General features: G+C 42.2%; 1 protein-coding gene and 1 long non-coding RNA gene across 3 annotated transcripts in view; one reads left to right on the forward strand and one right to left on the reverse strand.

Moving 5' to 3' along the window:
* The window catches only part of LOC149319775 (uncharacterized), a 73,223-nt gene extending 66,495 nt beyond the window's left edge, over nt 1-6,728 (reverse strand). Inside the window, exons 1-2 of the long non-coding RNA XR_016280239.1 lie at nt 6,550-6,728; nt 3,184-3,290 (exon numbers count right to left, since the gene is read on the reverse strand). This is a non-coding gene — a long non-coding RNA (uncharacterized LOC149319775). The remainder of the gene's footprint in view (nt 1-3,183; nt 3,291-6,549) is intronic.
* A 135-nt stretch (nt 6,729-6,863) lies between these two features.
* CBLB (Cbl proto-oncogene B) overlaps nt 6,864-27,860 on the forward strand; it is a 130,983-nt gene continuing 109,986 nt past the window's right edge. For both annotated transcript variants that reach the window (XM_089512349.1, XM_089512353.1), the window contains exon 1: nt 6,864-6,984. In XM_089512349.1, the coding sequence (XP_089368475.1) occupies nt 6,968-6,984 (17 nt within the window). In that variant the 5' untranslated portion in view covers nt 6,864-6,967. The remainder of the gene's footprint in view (nt 6,985-27,860) is intronic.

Below are 27,860 nucleotides of genomic sequence, written 5' to 3' on the forward strand. Positions count from 1 at the left end.
CTTCCTTCAGGCTGTCCCTGATGTTGCTGGGTCTGCCTGATGGCTCCCTCTGAGGCCGAGGTGACAGTTGAGGAGGGAGGGGCCTCTTCCTTCAGGCTGTCCCTGATGTAGCTGGGTCTGCCTGATGGCTCCCTCTGAGGCCGAGGTGACAGTTGAGGAGGGAGGGGCCTCTTCCTTCAGGCTGTCCCTGATGTAGCTGGGTCTGCCTGATGGCTCCCTCTGAGGCCGAGATGACAGTTGAGGAGGGAGGGGCCTCTTCCTTCAGGCAGTCCAAGATGTTGCTGGGTCTGCCTGATGGCTCCCTCTGAGGCCGAGATGACAGTTGAGGAGGGAGGGGCCTCTTCCTTCAGGCAGTCCAAGATGTTGCTGGTCTGCCTGATGGCTCCCTCTGAGGCCGAGATGACAGTTGAGGAGGGAGGGGCCTCTTCCTTCAGGCAGTCCAAGATGTTGCTGGTCTGCCTGATGGCTCCCTCTGAGGCCGAGATGACAGTTGAGGAGGGAGGGGCCTCTTCCTTCAGGCAGTCCCTGATGTTGCTGGTCTGCCTGATGGCTCCCTCTGAGGCCGAGATGACAGTTGAGGAGGGAGGGGCCTCTTCCTTCAGGCAGTCCCTGATGTTGCTGGGTCTGCCTGATGGCTCCCTCTGAGGCCGAGATGACAGTTGAGGAGGGAGGGGCCTCTTCCTTCAGGCAGTCCAAGATGTTGCTGGGTCTGCCTAATCGCTCCCTCTGAGGCCGAGATGACAGTTGAGGAGGGAGGGGCCTCTTCCTTCAGGCAGTCCAAGATGTTGCTGGTCTGCCTGATCGCTCCCTCTGAGGCCGAGATGACAGTTGAGGAGGGAGGGGCCTCTTCCTTCAGGCAGTCCAAGATGTTGCTGGTCTGCCTAATCGCTCCCTCTGAGGCCGAGATGACAGTTGAGGAGGGAGGGGCCTCTTCCTTCAGGCAGTCCCTGATGTTGCTGGTCTGCCTGATGGCTCCCTCTGAGGCCGAGATGACAGTTGAGGAGGGAGGGGCCTCTTCCTTCAGGCAGTCCCTGATGTTGCTGGTCTGCCTGATGGCTCCCTCTGAGGCCGAGATGACAGTTGAGGAGGGAGGGGCCTCTTCCTTCAGGCAGTCCCTGATGTTGCTGGTCTGCCTGATGGCTCCCTCTGAGGCCGAGATGACAGTTGAGGAGGGAGGGGCCTCTTCCTTCAGGCAGTCCAAGATGTTGCTGGTCTGCCTGATGGCTCCCTCTGAGGCCGAGATGACAGTTGAGGAGGGAGGGGCCTCTTCCTTCAGGCAGTCCAAGATGTTGCTGTGTCTGCCTGATGGCTCCCTCTGAGGCCGAGATGACAGTTGAGGAGGGAGGGGCCTCTTCCTTCAGGCAGTCCAAGATGTTGCTGGTCTGCCGGATGGCTCCCTCTGAGGCCGAGATGACAGTTGAGGAGGGAGGGGCCTCTTCCTTCAGGCAGTCCAAGATGTTGCTGGTCTGCCGGATGGCTCCCTCTGAGGCCGAGATGACAGTTGAGGAGGGAGGGGCCTCTTCCTTCAGGCAGTCCCTGATGTTGCTGGTCTGCCAGATGGCTCCCTCTGAGGCCGAGATGACAGTTGAGGAGGGAGGGGCCTCTTCCTTCAGGCAGTCCAAGATGTTGCTGGTCTGCCGGATGGCTCCCTCTGAGGCCGAGATGACAGTTGAGGAGGGATGGGCCTCTTCCTTCAGGCAGTCCAAGATGTTGCTGGTCTGCCTGATCGCTCCCTCTGAGGCCGAAATGACAGTTGAGGAGGGAGGGGCCTCTTCCTTCAGGCAGTCCAAGATGTTGCTGGTCTGCCTGATCGCTCCCTCTGAGGCCGAGATGACAGTTGAGGAGGGAGGGGCCTCTTCCTTCAGGCAGTCCCTGATGTTGCTGGTCTGCCTGATGGCTCCCTCTGAGGCCGAGATGACAGTTGAGGAGGGAGGGGCCTCTTCCTTCAGGCAGTCCCTGATGTTGCTGGGTCTGCCTGATCGCTCCCTCTGAGGCTGAGATGACAGTTGAAGAGGGAGGGGCCTCTTCCTTCAGGCAGTCCCTGATGTTGCTGGGTCTGCCTGATCGCTCCCTCTGAGGCCGAGATGACAGTTGAGGAGGGAGGGGCCTCTTCCTTCAGACAGTCCCTGATGTTGCTGGGTCTGCCTGATCGCTCCCTCTGAGGCCGAGATGACAGTTGAGGAGGGAGGGGCCTCTTCCTTCAGGCAGTCCCTGATGTTGCTGGGTCTGCCTGATCGCTCCCTCTGAGGCCGAGATGACAGTTGAGGAGGGAGGGGCCTCTTCCTTCAGGCAGTCCAAGATGTTGCTGGGTCTGCCTGATGGCTCCTTCTGAGGCCGAGATGACAGTTGAGGAGGGAGGGGCCTCTTCCTTCAGGCAGTCCCTGATGTTGCTGGTCTGCCTGATGGCTCCCTCTGAGGCCGAGATGACAGTTGAGGAGGGAGGGGCCTCTTCCTTCAGGCAGTCCCTGATGTTGCTGGTCTGCCTGATGGCTCCCTCTGAGGCCACAGAGTAATCCCACACTATACCCCTCCATCACCATCTTTCCAATGTGAATGCCGCTTAAAACAAACAAACAAACAAACTTTCCAACTAGGCAGAAGACAAGGAGGACAAAGGGGCTTGGAAAATGCAAAAAGCCTTTGTAAAAAGGAGCTTTACTGTCAGAGGCTTTGTTAATTGCCATATGCCTTTATTAAAACTTAATCAAGAATAAATCCCATTGGATTTTGGAAGATTACTACATGCTGCTTTTAAAGCATTATTAGATGCAGAAAAAAGCAGTTTTGGCAATACTTATTTCATGACGTTGCCTCTGACCCATAGCTGCTGTGCCTTCCAACCACAATTAGGGTATCCCTTTTCATTGTTGGGGACACCTGTCAATGAACTCTCAACAGCGCATGTCCTCAGGCGTGAAACATCGCTACTGGGGCAGACGCATTATTGGAAGTCACTTGGTGTCAGTGTTTCCTCCTCTCCCCACCCCTCCCCATCTCTATTCCTCAAAAGCCTGATTACTTTCCTCCTCCTTCCCCCAAATTAAACAGTAGTAACAGAGCAGTAACAGAATTATAGAAAATAAAAATAAAAAATACCCCACCACCATTAAGGCATACCAAGGGCATAGGACAGAGAGGCAGGATTAAGAGGGGTCAGGAAAAGAGCATGATGGCAGCACTTACTCAATTGCGAAGACATGCGGTGGTGCAGTGAGTACAAAAAAGGTACACTGGTTGCAGTGAGAATGGGGCTGGAGCAGTAAAGTCCTTGGTGAAATAGTTTTATTCTCCTAAAAGACAAAATTTACATAATTATCACTAAACATGGCACCCTTGTATGTAAAAATGGCTTTCCATTGTACTTAACTAGTACATTTGCCCAACACCTTTTGGAATTAGGCCACTAATGTCAGTAGGCTGTGCCTAAGAGCTTACGAATATCCATAGGCAGCTGGTGATCCAATATGCATTTCAACCCAAGACATCTGGGTGCAAGCAAAAACAAAATAAAAATATGCCGGGAACTATATTGGCTTTTAATATAGGTATATATAAAATAAGAAACATATAAGCCAAAAAAAAAAGTACTGTATAGGAAAAGTTGAAATAGACAAAGTAGCTACATAAGGATTATTTAATTCTGTTTCATTTTCTAAAGAATCTGTTCTTTCCTTACAATCCATGAAATTCAGGATAGTAACCTTTAATATTCTTCCTAACCTCCAACTTTTCCAAGCTGTCAGGATAAAATAAAATAGAAGGGGGAAAGATTACGTGCTGACCTTCTAAAACAACCCTTTCTCAAATATAAGTTAAAAGCCCCTCTTTTCACATTTGGGTGGGTATTTAAGTTTGCCCTTGATTTTTACACAAAGCTCAACCATCTGTATAAAAGTCTAGATACATTTTCTAACATTAATGTCCATCTAGGGAGATGGAAAGGAAAGAGAAATACCATATTAATGCTTTCAAAATCTCTTCTGAATAGCTGATAGCTCCTGGAAGGAAGCATTTTTTAAATTCTAAAGCTTTCCTGGGAATTGAGCAAGGAAGGAAAATAACCAGATGAGTTCTTTTTAAATCTCATCTGATAAGATTATAGATCCTAGAAATAGTTAAATTAACCATCTCCTTTGCCAGTAGTTTTCAGTTGTTAGATCCAAGCCGGTATGCCAGTGACAAAAGGGACATGTGATGTAGTCCTGTGTATGTTTATTCAGAAGTTCTGTTTTATTCAGTGTGAATTTGACTATAATTTATGCCTAAAATGCCCCTAAGAGATGCCTTAATTAACAGAGTTTGGGGAAAATAATGTTTTTGAATTATAGTTTTTTGAATCCTGGCCATCTTGGGTGGTTGGGTAGGATTTGAGAAGCTGCAGTTCAAAAATGTCACTTCCTCAAACTTTGGAATTCAATAGCAAATAATCAAATTAGATTGAGTGTGTAGTCTATACTTCCACTGTGTTGATATTATTAACTTACAAGTAAGAGGTATATGTGTGTATTGGGGGGTGGGGTCCAATCCATGTCAAGACCACATTTTGAGATGGATTTAATCCTTGTGTCAACAGCCACACAGATTCCAATATGAAAGAACACTAGTCCAAGCTAATACTTTCTAACCAAAACACCAGGAGTTAAGCTGTACCTGGGTTGTTAAGTCTTGTAGGGTATCCTGGGAGAACAATGGAAGGGAGCCAGAGTTACCTGAAATAGAATATACTGAGGGGAAAAAGTTGCACAAATAACAATTTAATAGTTAACTATGAAGAGGGGAAGCTAGTGGACCTACTCTTGTGGGGGGAGTAGGAAATCCTCTCCTACTGCAGCTGCCTTAGCTTGTGCTCTCTCAATATTGAACCTCTAGTGGAACAGCACCCAGAACACAGATGGCTTGCATACAAAATAGAATCCAACTGAGGTTGGATTCACAATCCTCACATCAATGTATCTGTGATCCACCCTGGATTATGAAGCCTCACAGGAAAGAAGAAAGAAGAGGGAAAGAAATAAGGAAGAAGTGAGTGACATGGGTGCAAAATAGGGGTGGACAGCTATGCTGATGAAAGAGGCCATTCCTTCACACGCGCACATACAAGCACTCACCCCATGCACTGCATGTTGCTCCTGGGGCAAAAGGAAGTGATACCTTATAATTTCTGGTTCCTGGATTTGGCCTAGCAGCTGCTTATTTTCATTCATTTTTGGAGGATTGGGGAATTGTGTGGAGCAGTGAGGGTGCAAGGAAGCCATCACACTTTTCAGTAGGAATTTTCAGGTCCAAATAACTGGCTGAAATATATATATTTGCAGTATCTGGAGGCTTCAGGAGGGCTTTGGGTGGTACAAAAAATCTCAGAGAGCTACATCCAAACTGTTGTCCTCACACCACTCCTGCTGTAGAAGAGTTTGAAGATCAAAACCAGCACTTTGAATTCAACTCGGAAATAACTCAGAAATAAAATCAGAAGCACAGACACAATATGATTGTAATTCCCACCCTTAGCTAGATCTATCTTAGAGAAAGAACACTGTTACCCAATGCCATTGCCACTGAGAAGAGCAGCATGCAAGACTGCATTCCAGCTCCACTCCTGTTTAACCTTTACATCAATGACATGGCGTGTCACCTCGACAACACAAACTTCCATCCTCTGAATCTAGATCAATGCTTTATGCAGATGATATCTCTGCTCTGCTTTATGCAAATGATGCAGCAGTAATTTCAATAAACCTATTGGTCTTAAAAGATCACTAAGAACACTAACACAGTATTACAAAGAGGATCAGCTAGAACAGGGGTAGGCAACCTTTTTGAGCCGGGGGCCAGGTTGCTGTCCCTCAGACAACTGGGGGGCCGAAGCCGGGGGTGGAGCTTCCACCCTCCGGGGGGGGGGGGCGGAGCCGCATGCCAGGGGTTGGGCATCCACCCTCCAGGGGCGGAGCCACATAACGGGTGGAGCGTCCACCCCCGGGGCGGAGCCGCATGCTGGGGGTGGGGTTTCCACCCTCCAGGGCAGAGCCACATAACGGGGTGGAGCTTCCACCCTCCGGGGGCGGAGCTTCCACAGAAGCATCATCATAATCATCACTACCACCACCTCCACTGCTATCATTGTTACAGCAGACCTTTCAGCAATAAATGCACCAAAAATACACAGAAATGCACTTTGGAAAGTCACACTCCTCCTCCTCTTTCTCATTGAGAGGGGATTTTGCACATAGAACACCAAGGGCAAGTGAAAATAATAATAATAATAATAATAATCAGTTACAAGCATGGAAACTACTAAAATGCAATTCAAAATAAAAGGCAGGAAACATGCACTCTTTCAACCCAGAAAAGCCACAAGGTACTACTGAAAGGGCATTTTGCAAAGAACACCAGGGCAATTAAATAATAATATTAATATTAAAGTTACAAGCATGGAGATTACTAAAATGCAATTCAAAATAAAAGGCAGCAAGCAAAGAAAAGCCAGAAAGTACTATTGAGGGGGCATTTTGCAAAGAACACCCACCTAACCCCCTCCCCCAATGAACCAACCTGTGGCTGCAGCTGCTGCTCTGGCTCCGTTTCTCCCTGGCTTTGCCCTCCTTCTGCTGCCTCCTCCTCCTCCTTTCCCTGCTCTTGGGAGGAGGAGGGCGGAGGGCGAGGTGGAGCCTGCTGCAGGCCCACTGCAGCCCCTGGAACCCTGTTGGAGTGCTCTAGGGGCTGCAACAGGCCTGCTACATGGGCGCCGCCATTTTGTTTTTCAAAATGGTGGCGAAATTTCGTGTGACCTTTGCCATCCTGAGGTCTCGCGAGATTTCGGCCGCCATTTTGAAAAACAAAATGGCGCCCGGAGCGGCAAAAAAACGGGGGAAATCGGCGGCAGGAGTGCTCGGGGGCCGCTTGGAAGGCCTTGGCGGGCTGCAGGTTGCCTACCCCTGAGCTAGAACTTAACTACCAAAAAACTAAAATCATGGCATTTGCTAAAAGGTATGAAATTGGTACATAGATGGTCACAAGATCAAAATGGTCTCCTGCTTGAAATATCTTTCACACTACTGATAGTAGGAAAGCACGCGAGGACTATGCTGGGGGTAATGTGCAGAGGAGTTCAACAGCCATCCTCAAATTTTTTATGACAAGAGGAGGTCATTATATCCCAGTGGCACACAAACTCTTTGAAGCCAAATCAGTTGTACAACTGCTTTATGGATCCCAGCTGGGACCCCTCCCCAACTCTGCACCATTCGAACTTGTGCAATCCAAATTCCTAAGATCAGCATTCCAAGCTCCAAAGTGTGTCTCAAATGCAATTCTGAGACTGGATTCAGGCTTTATGAAAATGGAAGCCAGAGTGTGGGTGACTATACCCAGCTGCTGGCTGAGACTATCCTTCTTTCCCATTAGCCTTGCTCCACTTACCCTGACTAATGAATTCCAGTCTACATGGAAACAGACAGTGATGACTAAAATTTTGTCACTGGGTTTTTCTTTAGATCTTTTGCTCAGCATGGGATATGAAAAGGTTAAAGCAACTATCAAACAACAGGTGACAGATATAGAGTAACAGCTAGACCTAGCTAGTGCACCCACTTTTATTGATAGTGACACCAACAGATATTTGGCATCACCTATGGCATATTTAGCAAAACATGAAGTACCCAAACAACAGAAAGCCTTGACTTTGGCACAATGCCATGCTCTCCCCTCAGCTATTCTTGAAGGCCAATATAATTAAGAAGATCCCCTTCTCAGACAGACTATGCCCCTGTGGCCCTGGCCAAATAGAGACAACAGAGCAGGTATTACTCCAGTGCTCATACTACAGGGACATCCACCACAGCCTTATCTATTGCACAAACAGCAAGGACACTTTTTTGTATAAACACCAAGGACACACCAGTCAATTCTACACTTCTTTGCTGCTTTTGGACACCAATCTAGATATAAGATATGATGTTGCCGGATTCTGTGCAGCTGCAGTTAAAATCCACCAGGCAATACCTCCGCAGTAGGCTAGTATCCATCTTGCCCTGCCACACTGGATTTTAAGGGATATTTTAAATACTGTTTTTACCTGTTTTTCCCCTTGCTTTTACCATTACCTTCTTTTATTATGTATCCCCTTTTTACCTGTGCTGGTCTATGACTGTAATAAAGATGAATTGAACTGAACATTGTCGCTGAACTAGAGATATATACAGTTATATACATTTACTACTGTATGTAATATCCTTAGCTGCTGATATTTCCAGCCCAGGAAAGGATCTGATTTCTCTGTAGCTGAGATTGGATAAAGGAACAGAGAGAGGGGGGTAGGAAGAAAGCTGCAAATGTATAATCAGTTATCACATACCCATTTTATCATGCCCATGTTGTACAAGTCAAAAGAGGTAGGTTTATCTGAGTAACTTTATCATTTGATTATTATTGGCCCATGGTGGATAATATTATTTTGAATGCAGAACAGGTCAACAAGTTAGTGAAATTAAGCAAAATAGATTCAAAATCTCTCCCCACACCCAAATAACTGTATCTGAACAGGCATCTATTCATACTGAACAGGGCGGGGGGGGGGTAGTATATCAACCCAGATTGTTCTGTATATTTTTTGAATCTCAGTGCTTTTCTAATGCTTTGGTTTCCTGTTGCTTTGTTATGAAAGCATTTTCCTTCTGCTGTTGCTTTCTACCCTTCTAATGAAGGCAAAGAAATAAACAAATGACATCTCGCCCCCACTTCCTAACCTCCTACTGACAATCCCACTTCATTCTGATGTGGGATAAAGAATTTAGCTGAGTTAGCCATCTGGGATGTGGCAGGATATGCGGTATACGCTCCAGGATTTCACAAATGTTGTTTCACTGCAATATGTCCAAGAAAGCAATGAACAGATCCTATTTTACTATTCAAAGAGTTTGGGATCTGTGTATATATGTATGTGTGTGTGTACTTTTTAAAAGAGACTTTGTACAAGAGCATCTGTGCAGCTGAACAGGTACTGAAAAGAGGCCTCGGGGTTGCGGTGGATAGTTCCATGAGAATGTATACCCAACTTCCAAGCTGAGAATCTGGCATATGAGAAAATTAGTTTCATTATCAATTTATATTGACAGTTTGTGTATGACAACCAGCAGCTGACAGAGGCCCACTCCCATACCTACATTCTGCTATTATACCAGGCCCCTCCTCTTCCCTCACAAAGCATTTTAGAACTAGTAGCTCTTTCATGAGAGAGAATGAGAGGTCCTTTATGAAAGAGACTCTTCCTAAAAGCTATAGATGAAAGATTGCCATCTTTTCCATATATATGTGCTGCTGTCCCTCCTTTCCTCTCAGAGAAGCTTTGAAGAAAGCTGATAGGAAGAAAACCAACTCATTTGAAATGTGCTAGAGAAGGGTTCTACTGATACTATAGACAAATAACTGGGTCTTAGAACACTAGAATCAAGCCTGAACTCTCCCTAGAAGCCAGAGTGACTAAACTAAAACTGTAGTATTTTGGCCATATCATGCAAAGACAGGACTTAATAGAAAAAACAATAATGTTTGGTAAAGTAGAAGGCAGTAGAAAAACACGAAGACTACCCATTACATATGGGTAGACACCATGAAGATAAGGAGTGGCTCCTCTGTGGTTTCCTTTCCCTCATTTGGGTCCCATGCTGCTCTCTCTTGCAGCAAGGCTGGACAAGCTAAGAATCGTTATTGTTAGCTGCCATCATGTCAACATTGACCTATAGTGACCCTATGACTGAAAGACCTCCAAATCATGCTATCATCAACAGACCTGCTCAGGTCTTGCAGACTCAGGGCCAGATGACTGTGAGGAAAGGGTCCCAGTCTATGTGACATGGGTCTCCCTGTGTTCCCCAACATAATAACAGTTGATCCCAGAAAGCTGAACCGAGTACAGGTTTCTATATGTGTGTGTACTTGTAAGCTACACTTCAAATGGAGAATGTAGATCAGTTCTGCTAAGACTCACAATGAGACTAAAGAAGCAAAAGAGATGTGTGATTTGCTTGTGCTTGATGTGCACCAACTAGTTTGCTTCTAGTGCTTGCTGTTGCTCTTTGTATGGGGCCCATAAAATCTTATTTTGGTCTAAGGGGTTTAGAAAATATTGCCTCAGGTCTTTTCCATAGCCTAAAGATCCCTCCTTCCATGGCTCTGTTGTTTACATAAATAATTTGTTTTTTCTTTTAAATCAAACTTGTATGGTCTTATTTATTAGAGTCTACTGATTTCTTACATTGCATTGAACATATTCACTGGGATTAAGAATGAGTATGGTGGTTACCATGAATGTTGTTTTCCTATACTTTGATATCTCACAGAGAGACAATGATGGTTACTGCAGAAACATTTCATTTACTTGTGTATTGTCAGAACAGGCCTTGAGGAGAATTAATTTTAGTTTGTCCTTAAGGTGGCTAATATTTTCAAGGTTTGAACAGATGCATATATTGCAAATTAATACTGTAATCCATTTAAAATACATTTTTATTTACAAACAGGTTATATTTGGAATGGCAGGGAAAACACCTAAGGAATCTGATTTGTTGATCAATTGCAACATCAGTTTTGACATTTAGCTTGATAGAAATGAGATAACCTTTTGAAATGGTAAAGTAAAATGAGAAGTTGATTACTACTATATAGAAAACCATGATAACTCATTTTTTAAAAATGTGAAAGCTATCATTTCATCTTAAAAGGAGTCTGTTATACTCATAGATGTCAAGGCTAAAAAATAATGGTAATTTTTTAATTATGTAAAACGAACAAACAAACAAACAGTGAACCTTGTAATTTTGTTTACAGGATGAATTGTCTTTGTAAAATATTAACCATTGTGTGAACCAGAAGAAAGAATGGTACTAAAATCAATATTATAAAATAGGAAAACCCCTTTGATGTACAGTGGTCAGATTACTTGGGAATCTACTGGTTGTTGCCACTGTATCGGATGAGTAACTACTGGCAGGAGCTATTTTTGCCCCTCCCCAGCAGAATAGAAGCTAGGAGGATAAGTATCTTGAGACAAGGTATAAGGATGCAAGAACATGGGGTGGGAGAAAATAACTTCTAATACTTTTTCTGTTGTTTTGTGCCTGATGAGGATAGCAAATGCCAGGCAGTAGAGCAAGGACAGGCTACATGTCAGGCTTGAGGGCTAAGATCTACAAGAAAGCATAGTGAGACCTCATCTGTGAATCTGCTATTGCTGTTGGAATGGCAATGTGTTTAAGTGGTATCAGAGAAGAGGCAACTGGCTGCTCTCTGATCAGATTTAGCTTTTCTCTTTTATTCAAACCTGTACAATTGGCTGGCACATGTCTGAACTGGAAGGCAGCATGGAGGAAGCTGATACATATCCCTCCTTCCCTGGCTGAATGCAGCTGTAATAATGGAAGGGAATGTCTAGAGTGTAACATTGGAATGCCAAGAAACTACCTGGACCTGGATAACTTAAAATGGGGGCTAAAAGAGTAAAGATCACAAAATGATTGGGGTTGTTGAAATACTAGCATAATAAAAAGGATAATGGATCTATTCTGGAAAGATGTTTGATTTCAGGTTTCCATGTCAAGGAGGTCAGCACTTACTTATGATGGCTAATTTACAGTCTGCTTAAGGTTTAGAATAGTGTGGTTTATGTATAAGAGGAAATTTCAGCAGGCATTGCTTGTTATCTGCTTGTGTGATAAGCAGCACCTCCTGAAATTCCTCCATGTACATAACCATTAAAGGGATAGGAGCCATCTCTGCTCTCCATTTTTTAATCTGGCAACCGGATGCTGTTCTGCCATGAATTTCCAGGAAGGAAGGAAGGAAGGAAGGAAGAGTTATAACCTATGGCACAAATATAATACTGGTCCCTGGCATATGGGGATGGGTATCTCATCTAAGGCTTTCATATAAGAAGCAGTCCAAGCCTAGAAAGTTCAGTGACAAAGCCTGAGACATAAGGATGCCTCCTGTTGTTGTCACAATAGGAAGAATTTAGTGATGTCATGAAGAGTGGTAAATTAAGCATCAGTTAAACATCAACAATTGTTCAAAGCATTTCATTCAAATAATAAACATCAAGTCTAACAAATTAAAAAACATTTTCTCACTGGAAATTAAGTTTTCAAAGCTCTGCATCAGATGGAGAGGGGATCTGAGCACTATATATCTTTCCCCAGCTGTCTTTTAAATCTCTTTGCAAAAGGTGTTTAAGAATGTATGGGAGTTGTTGTATTCCAGCCAAAGAAGGTTTTCTGGACTTTCAATACAAGAGCAATTTACAGTAACCACTGGAAAACAACTTTCGGTGACTCTCTCTGTCCTTCCATCCTTCTTTTTCTCTCTTTCTCGATGTGTGTGCGTGTGTAATTTTCAAGGCAATTCTTTTGATCTGAGAGTACTCCACTCACCATGAGAGGTGAACCTGGGCCCTGTGACCTGGTGGTTTGAGTATCATTAGTTCAGGAAGGTGCTAACAGAAGGGTGATAAAGTGTGGTCAATAGTACATCCAGGCATCATTTATATAACCTCCTACTTTCCCAGTTTATTAAGGACAATCCCAATTAATCCTCTGTCACCGTGCTTTTTCAGTTCCTTTTAAAATGACCTGTTTCTCTCTCCTTATCCCACTTTACCCCCTTTTCTTCAGCTTGCTTACTTAATTTCTGCAACATGAGTTGAAAGTGCAAAAGTAGTTTACACTCAGTTAACTTGCCTGGGGGGCGGGAGGGGGAGAGAGATCTTATGCTTCCCTGTAGGGCAGGCTTGGGTAAAAGCAAACTGATTCACCCTCTCCTAGCTTGTGTCTTCTTCTTCATTAATAACTTTTGCTATCTTGACCTCACGCTAATGTTTCTTGGTCACACTACAGAATTAGGTAAGATTCCATAGGATGTAACTGTGGAATTATGGCAGTTAAAGTGAAATAATAATACTATCATTGTGCAGTGTGAATGGTGCCCTGGTTGCATCTGGAACACTGGAGGGTATTTATGAGGGCAGAACTATAAAGAGCTGATGGAGTTAACTACTTGGAAGAGAGCAACAATATATTTTAGGGAGATATGCGGAGAGGCTTATGGGCAATTTTGATGGCCCATCTGGCAGCAAAAGGTTAAGGAGATGGTTGCCCTCTTTTCTCAGATGGTTAGTGTGTGTGTATGAAGGAGAACAACCAATCTGATGTGTACTCATAGACATATTTTGGATCAAAGGGATATCTATCATTCAACATGCACAGCTGAAGTGTGGGGAAGGGAACCATATTAGGACCAGGCTAGCCCACAGTCCCCTGCATCTTGAAATCTGAGAGGGCTGTGAATGGACAGGTCTTCTTTAATAGTGAGCAGGTTTACACTGGCCAGAATATTTTGAAATGCCCCCAGAGTATTCTCGTCCTGAAGCTGCCCTGAATTCCCCATTGCATGGGCTCTCTGGAGCAATGCCAGGCTGACGTCTACATGTGTCCTGCTGTGCCACATGGCACCACCACCACTCCCTCTGAAATCAAAAACAAGGTGCCCTGCATTGTTCACACGGTTCAGTGCCTTGTTGTGACCTCAGAGGTTGCAACCCATGTCAACGGCTCTGGGTGGCACAGCAGGCTGCTGTCTAAAAAGCCATGTGGAGTGCTCTGGAGTGCTCTGGATTTTTAAAAATTTGGTTTAGGGAAGGGATGGCCCAGTTTGTCTGTGGAATGGGCCTTTCCACATGAAGACAGCCCGCAGTCGAATTGTCCTTTGACTATGCATTGTGCGGACAAGGCAACACTAGGGCAGGAGGAGACTGATGCAAATTTCCAGCAATGTCTGGCTGGAAGAATGTTACGGTTGTAACTGGACCTTAGGTGACTCACTCATAGCTTTACTGAGAAAACCAAAACCAAAATCAAATAATAAGAAATCAATAAGCAGAGTTTTCTGGGGCTGAGTGTGTGTGACTCACCCAAAGTCACTCAGTGGGTATCCATGACCAAGCAGGGAATCAAGTCCTGGTGGTCAGAGTCATATACTCCACAGATTTCAGTAGAGCCTAAACATGCACGGTTGTCTTTGTATGCTAACCCATGAATGTAAGTAATTTTATTAAAGTGGGTCATGGAAAGAAATGGGCTGCCAAATGTTCTAAAACTGATTGGACAAAATTGGTTTATACATCCAAGAGGTTCAGATTAACTATATCACAATTCAAACCAGAAATGTCCTTTCTAGTCTGTTTCTTGCTTTTATCCTACCATGGTCATACAACAACAACAACAACAACAAAAACAAAAACAAAAACAGACAAAAGCCTCTCTCTCATTATGTCTCTGAAAACCAGGATGATTTAAATTTTTCATTTGTTCTCTTGTTAAGGGAGACATTCAACATCAGCAACATCAGAGCAGCAGCCTTATAATTCAGGGTGGTTCTCATTTTCTCACTTCCTTTGCCTTACTCTTTTAATTATTTATGTACTGTAAGTTCAAAGCTGAATATTCCACTTAATCATTCAGTAAAAGAGCAGTGACTCTACAGTTCTGGTTCACTGAACTGGGTTAGAGTTTGTGACTAACAACTGTACCATATGATAATGTGTGTGGGTAGTAAACATTCTGGTCAGCAAATAGGAAAGACGGCAGGGAGGGAGATGACAATTGCTGTGATCTATTGATTGCTTAAAAGGCAATGTTCCAATCTAATACATTTGGATTTAAATTGAAGGGTATGATGTACCCAAACACAGGGACTTAGGATGTATAACTTACTGAAAATGTGTACTACTGAGATTAAGGAGACAATAATATCCAAAACTGAGTGGACTACAACTTTTTGGACTACAACTTTTAGAATTCTTCAGCCAGGATGCTTGCAGGATTCTATGAGTTGTAGCCCCCAAAGTATGCATGTTTGTTTGTTGTTTAATAAAATCTTACCTTTGTTGTAATAAGGGCTGCAGTGCAACTCACAACATAAACAAAAACTTGATACAACTAAAAAAACTAATGATAAAGAAATTAAAAGGCAATTAACTAAATTATCAAATTAAAATACCAGTATGAAGTCAAAGGCTTTCATGGCTGGCATCCATAGTTTTTTTGTGGGCTTTTCGGGTTATATGGCCATGTTCTAGAAGAATTTATTCCTGATGTTTTCTCAGCAGATAATGATAACTAATTAAACAGACACTAATCCTCTTTGCATATCTTCTCACTGTGAGGCCTTGCCATTCAACAACAGAACAATACACAGATTAACAGGGAAATCACTTCTCCCTAAACAGGGTCACACTACACGCACACACACACACACACACAACTTTCTTCCATGCCAGCATTCTCTGAAGATGCCAGTCATAGATGCTGGTGAAATGTCAGGAATAAACTCTTCTAGAACATGGCCACAATCCACAAAAACCCACAAAAAAACAATAAAATATCAGTACGTTAAAACAGTGTAAATCATATGAAAAACATGAAAGTAACAATAAAAGCACAATGCAAACATACTTTTAAAAGATCTTTCTACATAGCCAGTTGGTCAGCAAATGTTCAGATAAAAAGGTCTTTAAACCAAGATCTTTAAATTTATGCAGGCTCATTTAGAGTAGGGAGATAAGGAGATTCAAACAGTCCACACTTTAACTGTATATGGATGTAGAGGTCATAGCCAGTACTTTGAATTGTGCTGGTTATGAATCTGGACCACATATCTACTAAAACAATGGATGGGCCACCAATAGCCTGATTCCCAGCTCTTGTTGTGTGCCTTCAAATTGTTTCTGATTTATGGTGACCCTAAAGCAGACCTATCACAAAGGTTTCTTGGGAAGATAGAGAGTGTTTGCCTTTTCCTTCTGAGTATGACTTGTCCAAGGTCACCCAATGGATTTTCATCGTCAGACAGGTCTCCTGAGTCCTGCTCTCCAGAGTCCTAGTCCAACAAACTACCACACCCTAACAAACACTAGAATTCATTTATGAGTAATATCACCACTACAATATTACAATAAACACTACATAGGGTTGAACTGAAAAACTATTTGGAAGCTTCCATTGATATAGAACAAGACCACCAGAACACTTTTCCTGCCCGGTGCTATGTTAGATAGGTTACATTAGAACTCCCATCAGTCCTAGCTAATAGTGGAAGGATCATGGGATCTGAAATCTTAAATATTTAAAATGGACAAGGTTGGTGAAGACTGTACTAGTGTATTAACTAAGTCAAAGCAGAGTATATTATTCCAATATTGCATACTATTCATTAATTGTGTGTTCTGCTAAACGTAACTCACAATGTTGTTTTTTTTAACTTTACTGCCCTAAAATCCAGTGATGTATTCAAGTCTTTTAGTGCAAGTCTCATGTCAGGTCTTATGTCTGTACCTGCAAGCCTCAAGTTGAGATACTTTCAAGTTGAGTCTCAAGTCTGGGAGCCAATCTTTAACAGAAAAAAAGGAGGTGGGGTAAGTTTCAAAGAGGGGAAGAACAAACAAATTAAGCCTTGATGTTGGGGTTGAGGCAGTCGTGTCCATGCACCGGGTGTCACCTGGCATGTGGGTTTCTTTCCTACTGCTTGAAGTGAATGGCACCAGCAGGACAGTGACTAAAAATATATAAATCTCAAGTCAAATTGAATCAGTGTGTCATTTTTGCCAAGTCATTAAAGTGACTTGAGTCCAAGTCAATTGACTCAAGTGTACAGCAAAGCTAAATCATGGTGGAAATCATACAGACTTCCAGATGTTGCATTGCCACTCCCAGAAGCTACATGTACTGGTTGTATCTTTTAGGTTGATACTGGTATCCTTTCTCCACATTACTTTTCCTCTACAGCCTCTACAGTTTACACACGGCACACCACTGGAGCTTTTGAAAGCCAACTTCCATCCGTAGTGAGGAGAAAAAGCCAAAAAGGAGCACAAAAAGGAGCAGTTATTTGCCACTTCTTCTTGGGCTGGCAAAAAGGCAAACTGGGGTTGCTGCGTGCAGTTGCCAAGGCTCCAATCCGACTCTCTCAAGGATGGTTTCAAGCCGCCCCTTCAGGGTAGTCTGTTTTGCTCCTTAGTTTAGTTTCAGTTTCTTAGAAGGATATCACACCTTCTCTGGGTTGTTTTTTCTTTTTAAAAAATAACTCTTAATAACAATGCACCGTATATACTAGTTTTTCCTGAATATTGAATATATTTTAAGAAACACTGCATTTACAGTGATGGAAAGTTCAGGACTACCCTACATCATCTGAGTGTCTCTCTAGAACTTGCTCTCAGAATCATTTCAGATTATGATGGTTGATGAAGTAAACATATCTGCATTGGTTCTGTGGTAGATGTATGCTTGGGAGGTTCCGTATTACTGCACAGTGACAGATTGAAGCTGAAATAGGTTTTACATAGTTCTGTTTTCTTTCCTTTCAGTTTTGACCTTCACTTCAGATAACCTGGTTTACTTTTGCTGTTCTTCAGAGTTGTGTCAATTGCAATTTAAAATGATGGTATTGTCTCATTTAAATTGTTGGGCAAAACTTTGCCATGTGAACCTTTATAACTTCCTTTCAAAGATACCATTATATAAATGCAGAGTAGATGAATTCTGAATTCCTGTCTCCAAATTATTGGGTTTACTAATTTTATTTTATTTTTAAATTAAGCTCAGAGTTTTACTGAGTCCCTGTTTTACCTGAAGCCTATCTTCAGAACGGGAGGACCAAAGTCTCTGAATGACTGTTAAATACTTCTAGCCACTTGTTCAGAATATGCCAGTATTTTTTACATTAGGCAGCATTGAAATAACATTCCGCAAAATAACTTGTTACTCAACAGAAAGCTCTCATGGCCTTATAAGGCTACTGGAAGTGTTGAGTGAAGGAAGAGCTTTTTCTGAAGTTTCAGATTACCAACTAGTGGAAAGGCGATCATGTTTCTGTGTGACGTAGTTATATTCATGGTTGGGAATCCTGTCAAAGAGAGGGGGAAAAAAGTCAAGGCCTAGATTAGTAACAACAGCAATGTTTCCTTTTCCTGTAACTGTTCAAGAAGGAAAATCTGCACTTATTCATTAAAAGGAATAGAAATATGTACCACATGGGAATGAAACATTAACGGAGCATTGTCAGATTCTTGGAAAGTTCTGTCCTTGTGCAATTCCCTGCGTCAGTGAAACTTTTATTCATTCAGGCATATTTTCTTTAAAATCCTCTGAATCATAAAGAACTGGAAAAGAAGAGTATTCTGAAAATACCGAGTAGTAATTGAAATAATGGCCCTTCACCAGAGCCACAGCCATTCATGAACTGAGGACTGAATTTAGTGTGAGGGGAAGCAGGACAGTTGGACAGAATAAGCTAGTAACATTTGGATACTAATTGATATAATAACCTAGTCCAAAAAGTAATTTCTCTAAAATGATGATCTTGCACTAAAGATTTCCTATCATATAAGGATCTGATTATAGTGTGCTCTGATACCTCATCAACCATTATAATCTGAAAGGATAATATCGAAGCAGTTTTTCACTATTGAGGGCTAACAATAAGGTAAGTGAGACAAGCCAGGTGAACAGAATCTACAGAGCAGATTTTGAAAGTGTGAAGTGGCCTCTGATGTTAGCAGATAGCATAATTCTCAGTGTGAATGATAGAGGTTTCAGATGAAAGCCTTGTCACTTTTCCAAACAGATTATCAAGATTCAAAATTATATCAATAAAGAGAAGACAAATTTGAGTGCAGTCTTTCACATCCTGATAAACTTCTAGGAGGCCTTCAGTGCAGACATATGTCCTCTTCCCACTGATATGAAGCAGCTTACACTACCATTCACTGTATGTAACCTGTTATTTGGATAGGTGACTGGCATTTTTCCTGGTGTGATCCTGTCAACAGCCATGAAATAATGATGGACAGTAAAAACTATCATTAATATTTCAGTGTTGAACATTATACTTATGGCTCTTGCTACATGTACACTGGAAGTGAATGCTTCTCACAAAACTACTACTGCTTGTAGGAGATTTTTTTAAAAAAAATTACAAAGGTTTTAGCACACAAAGTACATTACTATGACAAATACTTAATGAAACATTCTGTGCTTATTTCAAAGGAACTTGATAATGTAGCCAAGGAATGGTTTTAGCTGAGACACAGAACGCATATTTCTCAAGTTCACACTTCGGCATTCAGATAGCAGTGCTGGGAAAGCTCTTGTCTGAGAACTTGGGGAGCTAGCTGGCTGCCACTCAGTTCGTGTGTGTGTGTGTGTGTACAGTTGCCCCTCCTTTTTTTGCAGGGGATCCATTCTGGACTGCTTCCCCCCCCCCCCCCGCGAAAAAGAAAAACGTGAATATTCAAGCCCTATGGCTTGAATGGTGTTGTGCTCCCATGGGGGTGCTCCATTTTAACTTCCTCCATTTGCCCCCAAAGAATAATCAAGGGGTGCAGATCATGGAGGGAGGGCTGTATACACATCCATGCACTCTCCCCATGCTGTACTTCTATCATACCTCTCTTCTATGGAACTGAAGGCAGTATCCATGGGATTCCCAAGTGACCTGCTGTTAGCCAGGCATTTATCTTCAACAAGGTAGATGGATCCTTTGTTGGGCATATAGTTAGTTGCCCATTATAGCAATTTTTCATCTGATGTATGGCATTTTTTCACCCAGTGTGTCAGGGACTGGTACCATATTTTTGTCTATTGGCTTTATTTATTTGTTTGTTTGTTTGTTTGTTTGTTTACTGGGAGCTCAAAAGAGATCAGCAGCCAATCATACAGTAACCAGCACTGATCCATGGACCATTATTTTGAGTATTACTATATTACAGCACTCCCAAAAATAGATTTCCATGCTACAATGTTTCTTTCAGAAGGAGAAGTGTTGGAGAGATGTAGTAGTGATGGATGACTTTAACTATCCTGATATTTGCTGGAAGTCAGTCTCAGCCAAAACTTCATAGTCTAGCAAATTCCTTACTTGCCTGGAAGACAATTTCATTTTCCCAAAAGGGGGTCAGCTATTTTAGATCTGACTGTAACCAACAGGGATGACCTGGTTAATGGGGTACAGGTGGTGGATACTTAACTGGGAGTGACCATGTTCTCCTTGGACTTGTTATACAGTGGAAAGGAGAAGCCAGGCATAGTCAGACATACATTCTACTTTAGAAAACCTGATTTCAGAAAACCTAGGGAAATACTAGGGGTGCTCTCATGGCCAGAAATACTAAAAGAGACAGGAATTCAGGATGGATGGGAGTTTCTCAAAAGGGAGATATGGAAGGTACCCAGTCAGGAGGAAAAATGGGAGGTGTCTCAAGAAACCAGGATGGATATCTAAAGAACTTTCAATGAAGCTAAGTTTTAAATGGGACATGTATAAGAAATGGAAAAATGGGGAAATCACCAAAGAGGAATTCAAACAGATAGAGAGCATGTGTAGAGGTAAAGTCAGAAAAGCTAAATCATAGAATGAGCTCAGGCTCGCTAGATAAGTTAAAAACAATTAAAAGGGCTTTTGGGGGGGGGGGTATGTTTGCAGCAAAAGGAAGAAGAAGGAAATGGTAGGGCCACTGTGTGGAGAAGATGGCAAAATGCTAACGGGACAGAGAAAAGGCAAAATTACTCAATGGGACTTCAATGGTGGCGCATGCATGTGGTCATGCCACCATTAGGGACAGCCCGCATTGTCCCCAGTGGTAGCACATGGGAACAATGGAACCTCTGTTGTCCCTAATAGTGGCACAGCTACATGCATGTGCACAGCTGGAATTCCCTGCACACCCCCAGAAAAGGCTGGGGAGGAGCCCTCCCAGGACCCAGGGAGGGTGAGAAATGCCCTGCACATCCCTGTGAAAGGCTGGAGAGGAGCCCCCGGGACCCAGGCAGGGCCAGGGACAGTCAAGGACAGCCTCCTCTTCTGTAGTGTCACTTGGGGTGATCCGCACCCCTTACACATCCTAGTGACGCTACTGCTGCCTTTCCTTCTGGTCACGTAATGAACTATAAAACTGGTTACATTCTACAATGGGATAAACAGCTGTTAAAAGAGCTGGAATATAAAAAGTAAGTCTTCCTGCACAGGACAAAATGAGTCTGCCTGTGTTTTAAGATTTTGAGGTAGGGCCTTTTTCTCAGTCCTACTATCATCACATGCATAATAAGGACATGTGGTAAGGACATAGGAGAGAGAATTCTTGGTAGCTGCTTGAAGACTATTGACTCTCCTCCCCCAGGAGTAGAGATTCCAACCCTAGTTTCCCAGACTCCTAATCCAACACTCAAACCACTGTACCGTACTCTTATTTAATGTAACATCCTGCAATTATGTGGGTTGTTACACACACCTGGACAGAATAATTCAATGAATCTGAATAATAGTGTACTTCAGGAGAGGCCAATCTACTCTTAACTGCAGAGATTAATCCCACCAGAGAACTCTTGTACAACCTGGAGATGTGTATGTAAAATAGTAACCTGTGGATTGTGACCAGTCCTTCATAACAAATATATTCATTAACAGCCCATGTTTCCAACTCTATGGTTCTATTCTATTTTTAATAAAATGTTGCTCTTCCATAAATTTGATGCTTGAAGGCTCTCATGAAAATAGGTAGTCTGCTGTTGTAGAGCAGACACAACACATGAGAACAGCAAGGGAGGTGTGGAAGGTGAAATATGCAACAAACAAGCTAGTTCTCAGGAATGTCATGAGCTTGTACTCTAAATACCATGCCTTTGAGACATTTCTGGTAGATGCAAATACCAGCAAAGAAAGAAAGAAAGAAAGAAAGAAAGAAAGAAAGAAAGAAAGAAAGAAAAGCAGCTTGGACTGTGCCATGATCATTTTCCTATTGCAATACCTTGAGCATGGCACATTGACCTTTTAACACTACAGTGTTAGGCTTTATCTTAAATGTGAATTGAGGGAACAATAAATAAACAATAAAGATTCCAAGATGTTTCTGAAAGTGTATTTGAAGCTGATGATCAGAGTTCCATTTTTACATGAAACTGTATTTATATTCATGTAGAGCAATTGCAACGCTGACCTATAAACAGATAAAATTAAATGATTAGCACTAAGTGTCCCTAATGTTTTTGCCTTGGGGGCTTTCCCCTTTTCAGTTGAATTAGCCTTGCTAATGTCAACGGAAGCGATACCTTTAACCACAGGCAAGATGTGTTTCTGCAGCTGTCAAATATCTTGTTTCTTGATTCTGCAAATATGAAACCTGCAACCTTTTCAGAAACTCTTCCTACTCTGATGTTTGTACATATAAATGCACACTACACACTTTTCTTTTGTACACTATGAATAGTTAGGAAAGATCAGAGCCATCTTGATTTATTAAGCTTAAGCATACAATTTAGCAAATGCTAAAACTCAAGCAGCAGTACAAGAAATCTCTCTCTACCAGTGGAAAGATCAGGGAAGGGGGGAAATGCTGCAGCATCAACTTTTCTTATTGTGTTTGGATCCCTCAGGTTCCTCAAAACATTTTATTTATAGTTTTCTGGCAAAGGAAGCACTGCTGCTATACAACATCTGTTCATTTCAGTGAAGCCTGCAGACAAGCCTTACAGAAACTGAACAGAAACAAGTGAAGCAGTGATCCTCAGTGGACTGCAGCCATAATTGCTGTTTACCATGTTGCAGCACTGTTTCAGAGTTTGGAAAAATTGTTTTTGGGATTATAGTTCCAGAACAACTTTGTCAGCATTAATCACTAACTATACTGGTTGAGGGATTCTTGGCCAAGAAGGTAACTTTTGCAAGATGTGCAATTAATTCATCAGCAATGACCCTGAAAGTTAGAAACCTCAGGAGAATGTACCAGTTTGTGCTTTGCACCACATATTACATCATTGGATGTGAATATGATGCTGCTCTTTCACCTTGTGTGGCCAAAAATATAGATCTATGTTTTTAACATCTTGGGGATAATTTGTGAGGAAGGCTCATTTGTTCTCCCCCTCTCTCGCTTATTTGCCGTTGACACATGGACCTGGTTAGTAAGGGATAGTGAAGGCAGGGCAGCTACTGTTTACCTTCTCTGTAGTAGGCAGGGGCATCCAGCTACAGTAGGATCAGCTAGAAGAACATCCTGTTTCCCAGCTCCAGCTTTGCACTGTTTAGTGCAGGCATTCTTCTGCAACCAAAGGTTTCTTTAGCCCTCTGGCACCACAACCAATTACAGTTCCCAGGATTCCATAGCATTGAGCCATGGCAGTTTAAACAGGATCAGACTGGATTATTTCTGCAATGCAGATGCAACCAAGGAGAAAAAGGTAGGGCAGGATAGGGCTAGTATAAAACACTCATTGTAAAATGGAGCTTAATGTCAGAGGCTTTGTTAACTGAAGTATTCCTGTATATACAACCAGAGAGGGGGTGGGGGAATCACTTACTCTGCAGATTAGCAATAAAATACCCTCATTGAACAGGCAAGGGACTAACATGGATTCTTAAAATTTCATTTATTTATATTGTGTGACTGTATATGGTGCATTTAATTAAACAAATAAAAGTTTTCAACAGTGTTAATGAAAAAAAAAATAGCGGAATGCTGTAACCAGAAGGTCATGTTTTTATAAACCAGAATGAATCGGAGTCGAAAGGAAATAGAACTCCAGAACATATATGGAATAATGCAGGATGCGATTATGAACCAAGTCATGTTTGAAATTGGGACCATGGCATTATCCATCTCTACTTTCTCATGCTTAATCCTGGTGCACTGAGATCAAAGAGGGGAAGTGCACTAGTTGAATTGGGGGTACTTTCTAATCCCATTGAAGATTCCAATGTATTGAATTCTAGAATTTTCCCATGTCCAATTGAATATTTGTGTGTGGAGTGTTTTACCAGGACCCCATGTTTAAAGTGTAGACAATAATATGCTTTCTGTGGAGATCACCAAATGAATTCTCTGCATGCTGACAAGATCATCACACAATAATGTGTATGCTGTAGAGCTTACCACACAAATTGTGTGGCCAACCAGACCATTTTGAGTTTCTCTGAAAGGCCATAGAGCATGCCATTGCACCTGTCATTTTGAGCAACTGGTAGTGATATTACTTCATTTCAGGTCACCTTTTTTGCTGTTAGTGGATGGAGCAAAACAGCACTTATGTGTTCTGTTGCTGGTGGCACTGGGGTTGCGGGGAGGCTGAAAAAAGTGAAGTGGACTGTATGGGAGAGGATCTGTGGAGGTTCCAAGAACCATAATGAATATCCCCCTCACAGCCACATCTGGCCCAAGACCTCAGTGATTCTCCAAGGGCCACATATAGCCTGTGAGCTGGTATAGTAGACACTGGTCATTTATTGTCCCACATACCTGTAATTGCAGCCTGGGGATTAGGTGTTTTTAGGATCATTGGTCTGCACATTGAATCAGGAAACAGCAAAGTTTTTCCAATATTGACCACAGTCCTATCCCTTGCAGCATTCTCCAGTGCTTGCAAGCCCAAGAATCGTTACTGCTGACCAATCCAGGCATATGGGCACTGGTAAATTCTTTGTCTCTCCTAGAGATAAACTTGCAGCTTAGGCCCGGTACAGATGGGCAGGAAGGGATGGCGAGACACCATCCCTTTCTGCCCAAGATTATTGCGTCACCAGTTGCAAGGGCGCGGCAATGATCCGCTCCAAAAAGGCGCTACGAAAAGCAGCTCCTTTCTGCACCACTGCCAAGGCGCCATTAGTGCCCTGGAGCAGAGTGGCGACATCTCTTGTGCGCCACCCCATTTGGAAGTGACACACAAGGCACATCATCAGCATGCACAGTGTGTGGACACGCGCACACTGAAAATGGCGCCAGGAGAGCACGGAGTGTCAGGATGCTCTGCTCTCCTAAGCCCTAATTTTGGCCCCAGGCCGCTGCAAAGTGGTGGTCTGTGCTGGCCCTTAGTTTCATTTGCAATTATTTCTAAGTAGTTTTTCAGATTGACATCCGCTTTAGTCTGAACAGTAAAAAAATTGTTCATGATGTTGCAAACTTCATTTTGTACCCAGCTTTGGCCTTGTGGATCATTGTCTGGCACATTACATTTTCCAAACTCTGTCTTCAGAAACCTGAAGACACATGCAAAGCAAGGACGATAAACCCCAGATCCTCAGGCTGAATCCAGTGCTTTGCTTTGTCCCAATTTGGTATTTTGTGGTCCCCCAGAGGGCCACTGCTTCCCCATGATACTAACCTCTAGTGCTTTCCCAGTTTTTATGTTGTTGTTATTTTTTCATTCTAAGTTTTAAATGGCTATCCTGAGTCCTGGTTACTTGCCCTATGATCTTTAAGCTAAAGTATCCTCTTGCATTGGAATGCAGCTTCCAATAATTTTCCTGACATCATCTTCAGTTCTCTACATTGTCCTGATAAGTGTAACTTGCTGATTGCTAATGAAAATCAAACTCTCCAGATATGCATTCAACAAAGTTCTAAAATCCAGTTTGACAGAAACACACTAGGGAAGATACTTGGATATCTTCCAAGTTTCCAAGTTGCATTTTTATGCACTTCATAGATTCTCAGTTTACCATCAGGTTGTTTCTTAATTGGGCTTAATTTTATTTGCTCTTGACTCTGATTTTACCTGACCACGTGTAAAAATGACCAACCTACCTTACAGGAACAAAGCTTGTCAGAAAGATGCATTACAGCAAATGTTTGCACCACTGGAAAGAGAAAAAGGAAGTTTTTCTGGTAAATGGCTCATGAACTCTATTAAGTCCCTAGACACCACAGGTGAGGCAATAGAAGAGAGGAAGCAGATTTTAGTACAGGAAATACAAGCAACATGGCTTATTTTCTTGTCAGCAAAGTTCCTCTTTATTGAGTCAAAATTTGAGGCCTTGGTTGCTGTTGAAGAAGCATACCGAAATAGCATCATGTCAACAACTGCTTTCTTGTAACAAGCCACCAATAAATGTATAAGAATCAGAAGGCGACAGTCATTCTGTAATCTGTACTGCAAAACATGGCTTCTCCCACAAACACAATATTAACATCACTGACCCTATTGCAACATAGTGTGAAGTCAACAATTTGGGGGCTGCTCAAGGAGCTACCTGATGTGAGAAAACAAGTCAGGATATAACAAATGGATTAGGGAAAAGCTAAGAAAAAGTGGACCACACGCCTATCTGAGACAGTCAGGTCACAGAAGGACAAAGTTTTGCTAGCCTGCCGGAAATAAGAGCCAGTCAAGTGTTTTACAGCATTATAAAGAAATGGGTCATGGACCTATCCACTAATCTCTTTCTACCATCTTTAACACTGGGCCCTTGGCATCCACTGAGGTTTGGTTCCAAGATCCCCACCACCATGTGGATAGAAAATCACTGGATGCTTAAGTCCCATCAAATACAATGGTATAGTAAAATGGTGTCCCTTATTAAAAACAGAAAACTCAAGGTTTGCTCTTGGGAATTTTTCCCCCTAATATTTGCAAGCTATGGATAGTTGGATCCATGGATAGAGAAACTGTGATATGGAGGATGACTGTACTAAAAATGTGGCCAAAGAGGTCAGGGGAGTTTACAGTTTCACTTTGCATTCCAAAGGAAAGGTACAGATGACAGGAAATTGTTTTGGGCAATTATTTTGTCATAGGGAAATAAATTATTTGGATTTTCTACCTCATGAACCTAAAAGTTTCTGGTCAAGACTGTAACAGAATGTGTTTAAAGTCTTGAGCAGTTTAGAAGGACTAATTTTAGTGTGGCAGCTTTCTTTCAGGTGTAGAATTCCTGTAGAATAAGGCCACACCAATAATACAATGGAAACCAAAATACATATGGATTTTCCACACAGATTTCTTCTTTGGTATTCTCATAGGCGGAGAAAAAAAATTACAGTGGTTATGGCTACTCCCAGCTATCTTTTGGAGATAAAATGAAGAAAATCCAACACATTCTGTAATTATTTTTATCCTTTTGTGTCCTTCAGATATCCCTGCTACATCCCAAAGCCTTAAGTTTAATATAAGAGAATTGTGGGTTTCTATATTTATTTTTACTCTGTAATTTATATTCAGTGTTACTTGAAAATATAGCTTTGGCTTTATGTACCATAAATACCATCAATATTTTCATTTTAAAAAAACCTAGCAAATCTTTGAGCATTAGATATATAAATAAGCGATGCCTTTGGATACTCCGGGTGGTTTACACAAAATATTCCATAATCAGAGATTGTAGGGTGATGTTCAGCAAATTGAAACAGCCACAGACAATACAGTAAAAGCAAACACATTAATAAAACTAACTAAAATCAAGAAGTTTGTATAAAAAGAAACAGGAAATATCAAAAGTGACATATTTAAGTTCAAAAACTAAGTAAACACCATGGAAAGGGAATTACATAGAATCTATAACATAACTAAATCAAAGGCCCATTTTTGGATTATCAGTCTCATGTGAATCCAACAGGAAGCACCTCTTTGGAAGACCTATTGATGGGTGAGAAAACCTGATTTCTGCTATCCTGAGTCTAAGTTATTTAGAACTTTGTTCTCTAGTCCCATCATTTTGAATTAAACCCAGTAAGAAAGAAGCAACTAAAACAAAGTCTTCATCAAAGCTATAACATGCCATTATTTCTTGATTTGTAGATACAGCTATTTCTTGAAAAAGTCTTTTCTAGGGACAGAATTTTCTTAATTATGAACTCACCTTTTAATTCTCCAATCTCCCCCCTCCCCACATCAAAATAGGTTTTAGTGTAATGTAGGGAGAAACACATCAACCACATGCCAGTAGTAAATATTTCAAATGGCTTCTGTGGTGGAGTTAATAGCTTTGTTAAGAATTTTCAGCTTGGCCTAATCATACTAATTACTTCTTGCTGGGATCAGGACACAAACGTAAAT

The sequence above is a fragment of the Sceloporus occidentalis genome, unplaced genomic scaffold (assembly GCF_023333645.1).
Source record: "Sceloporus occidentalis isolate IW3139 unplaced genomic scaffold, rSceOcc1.0.p SCAF_2, whole genome shotgun sequence".
NCBI classification, from domain to species: Eukaryota; Metazoa; Chordata; class Lepidosauria; order Squamata; family Phrynosomatidae; genus Sceloporus; species Sceloporus occidentalis.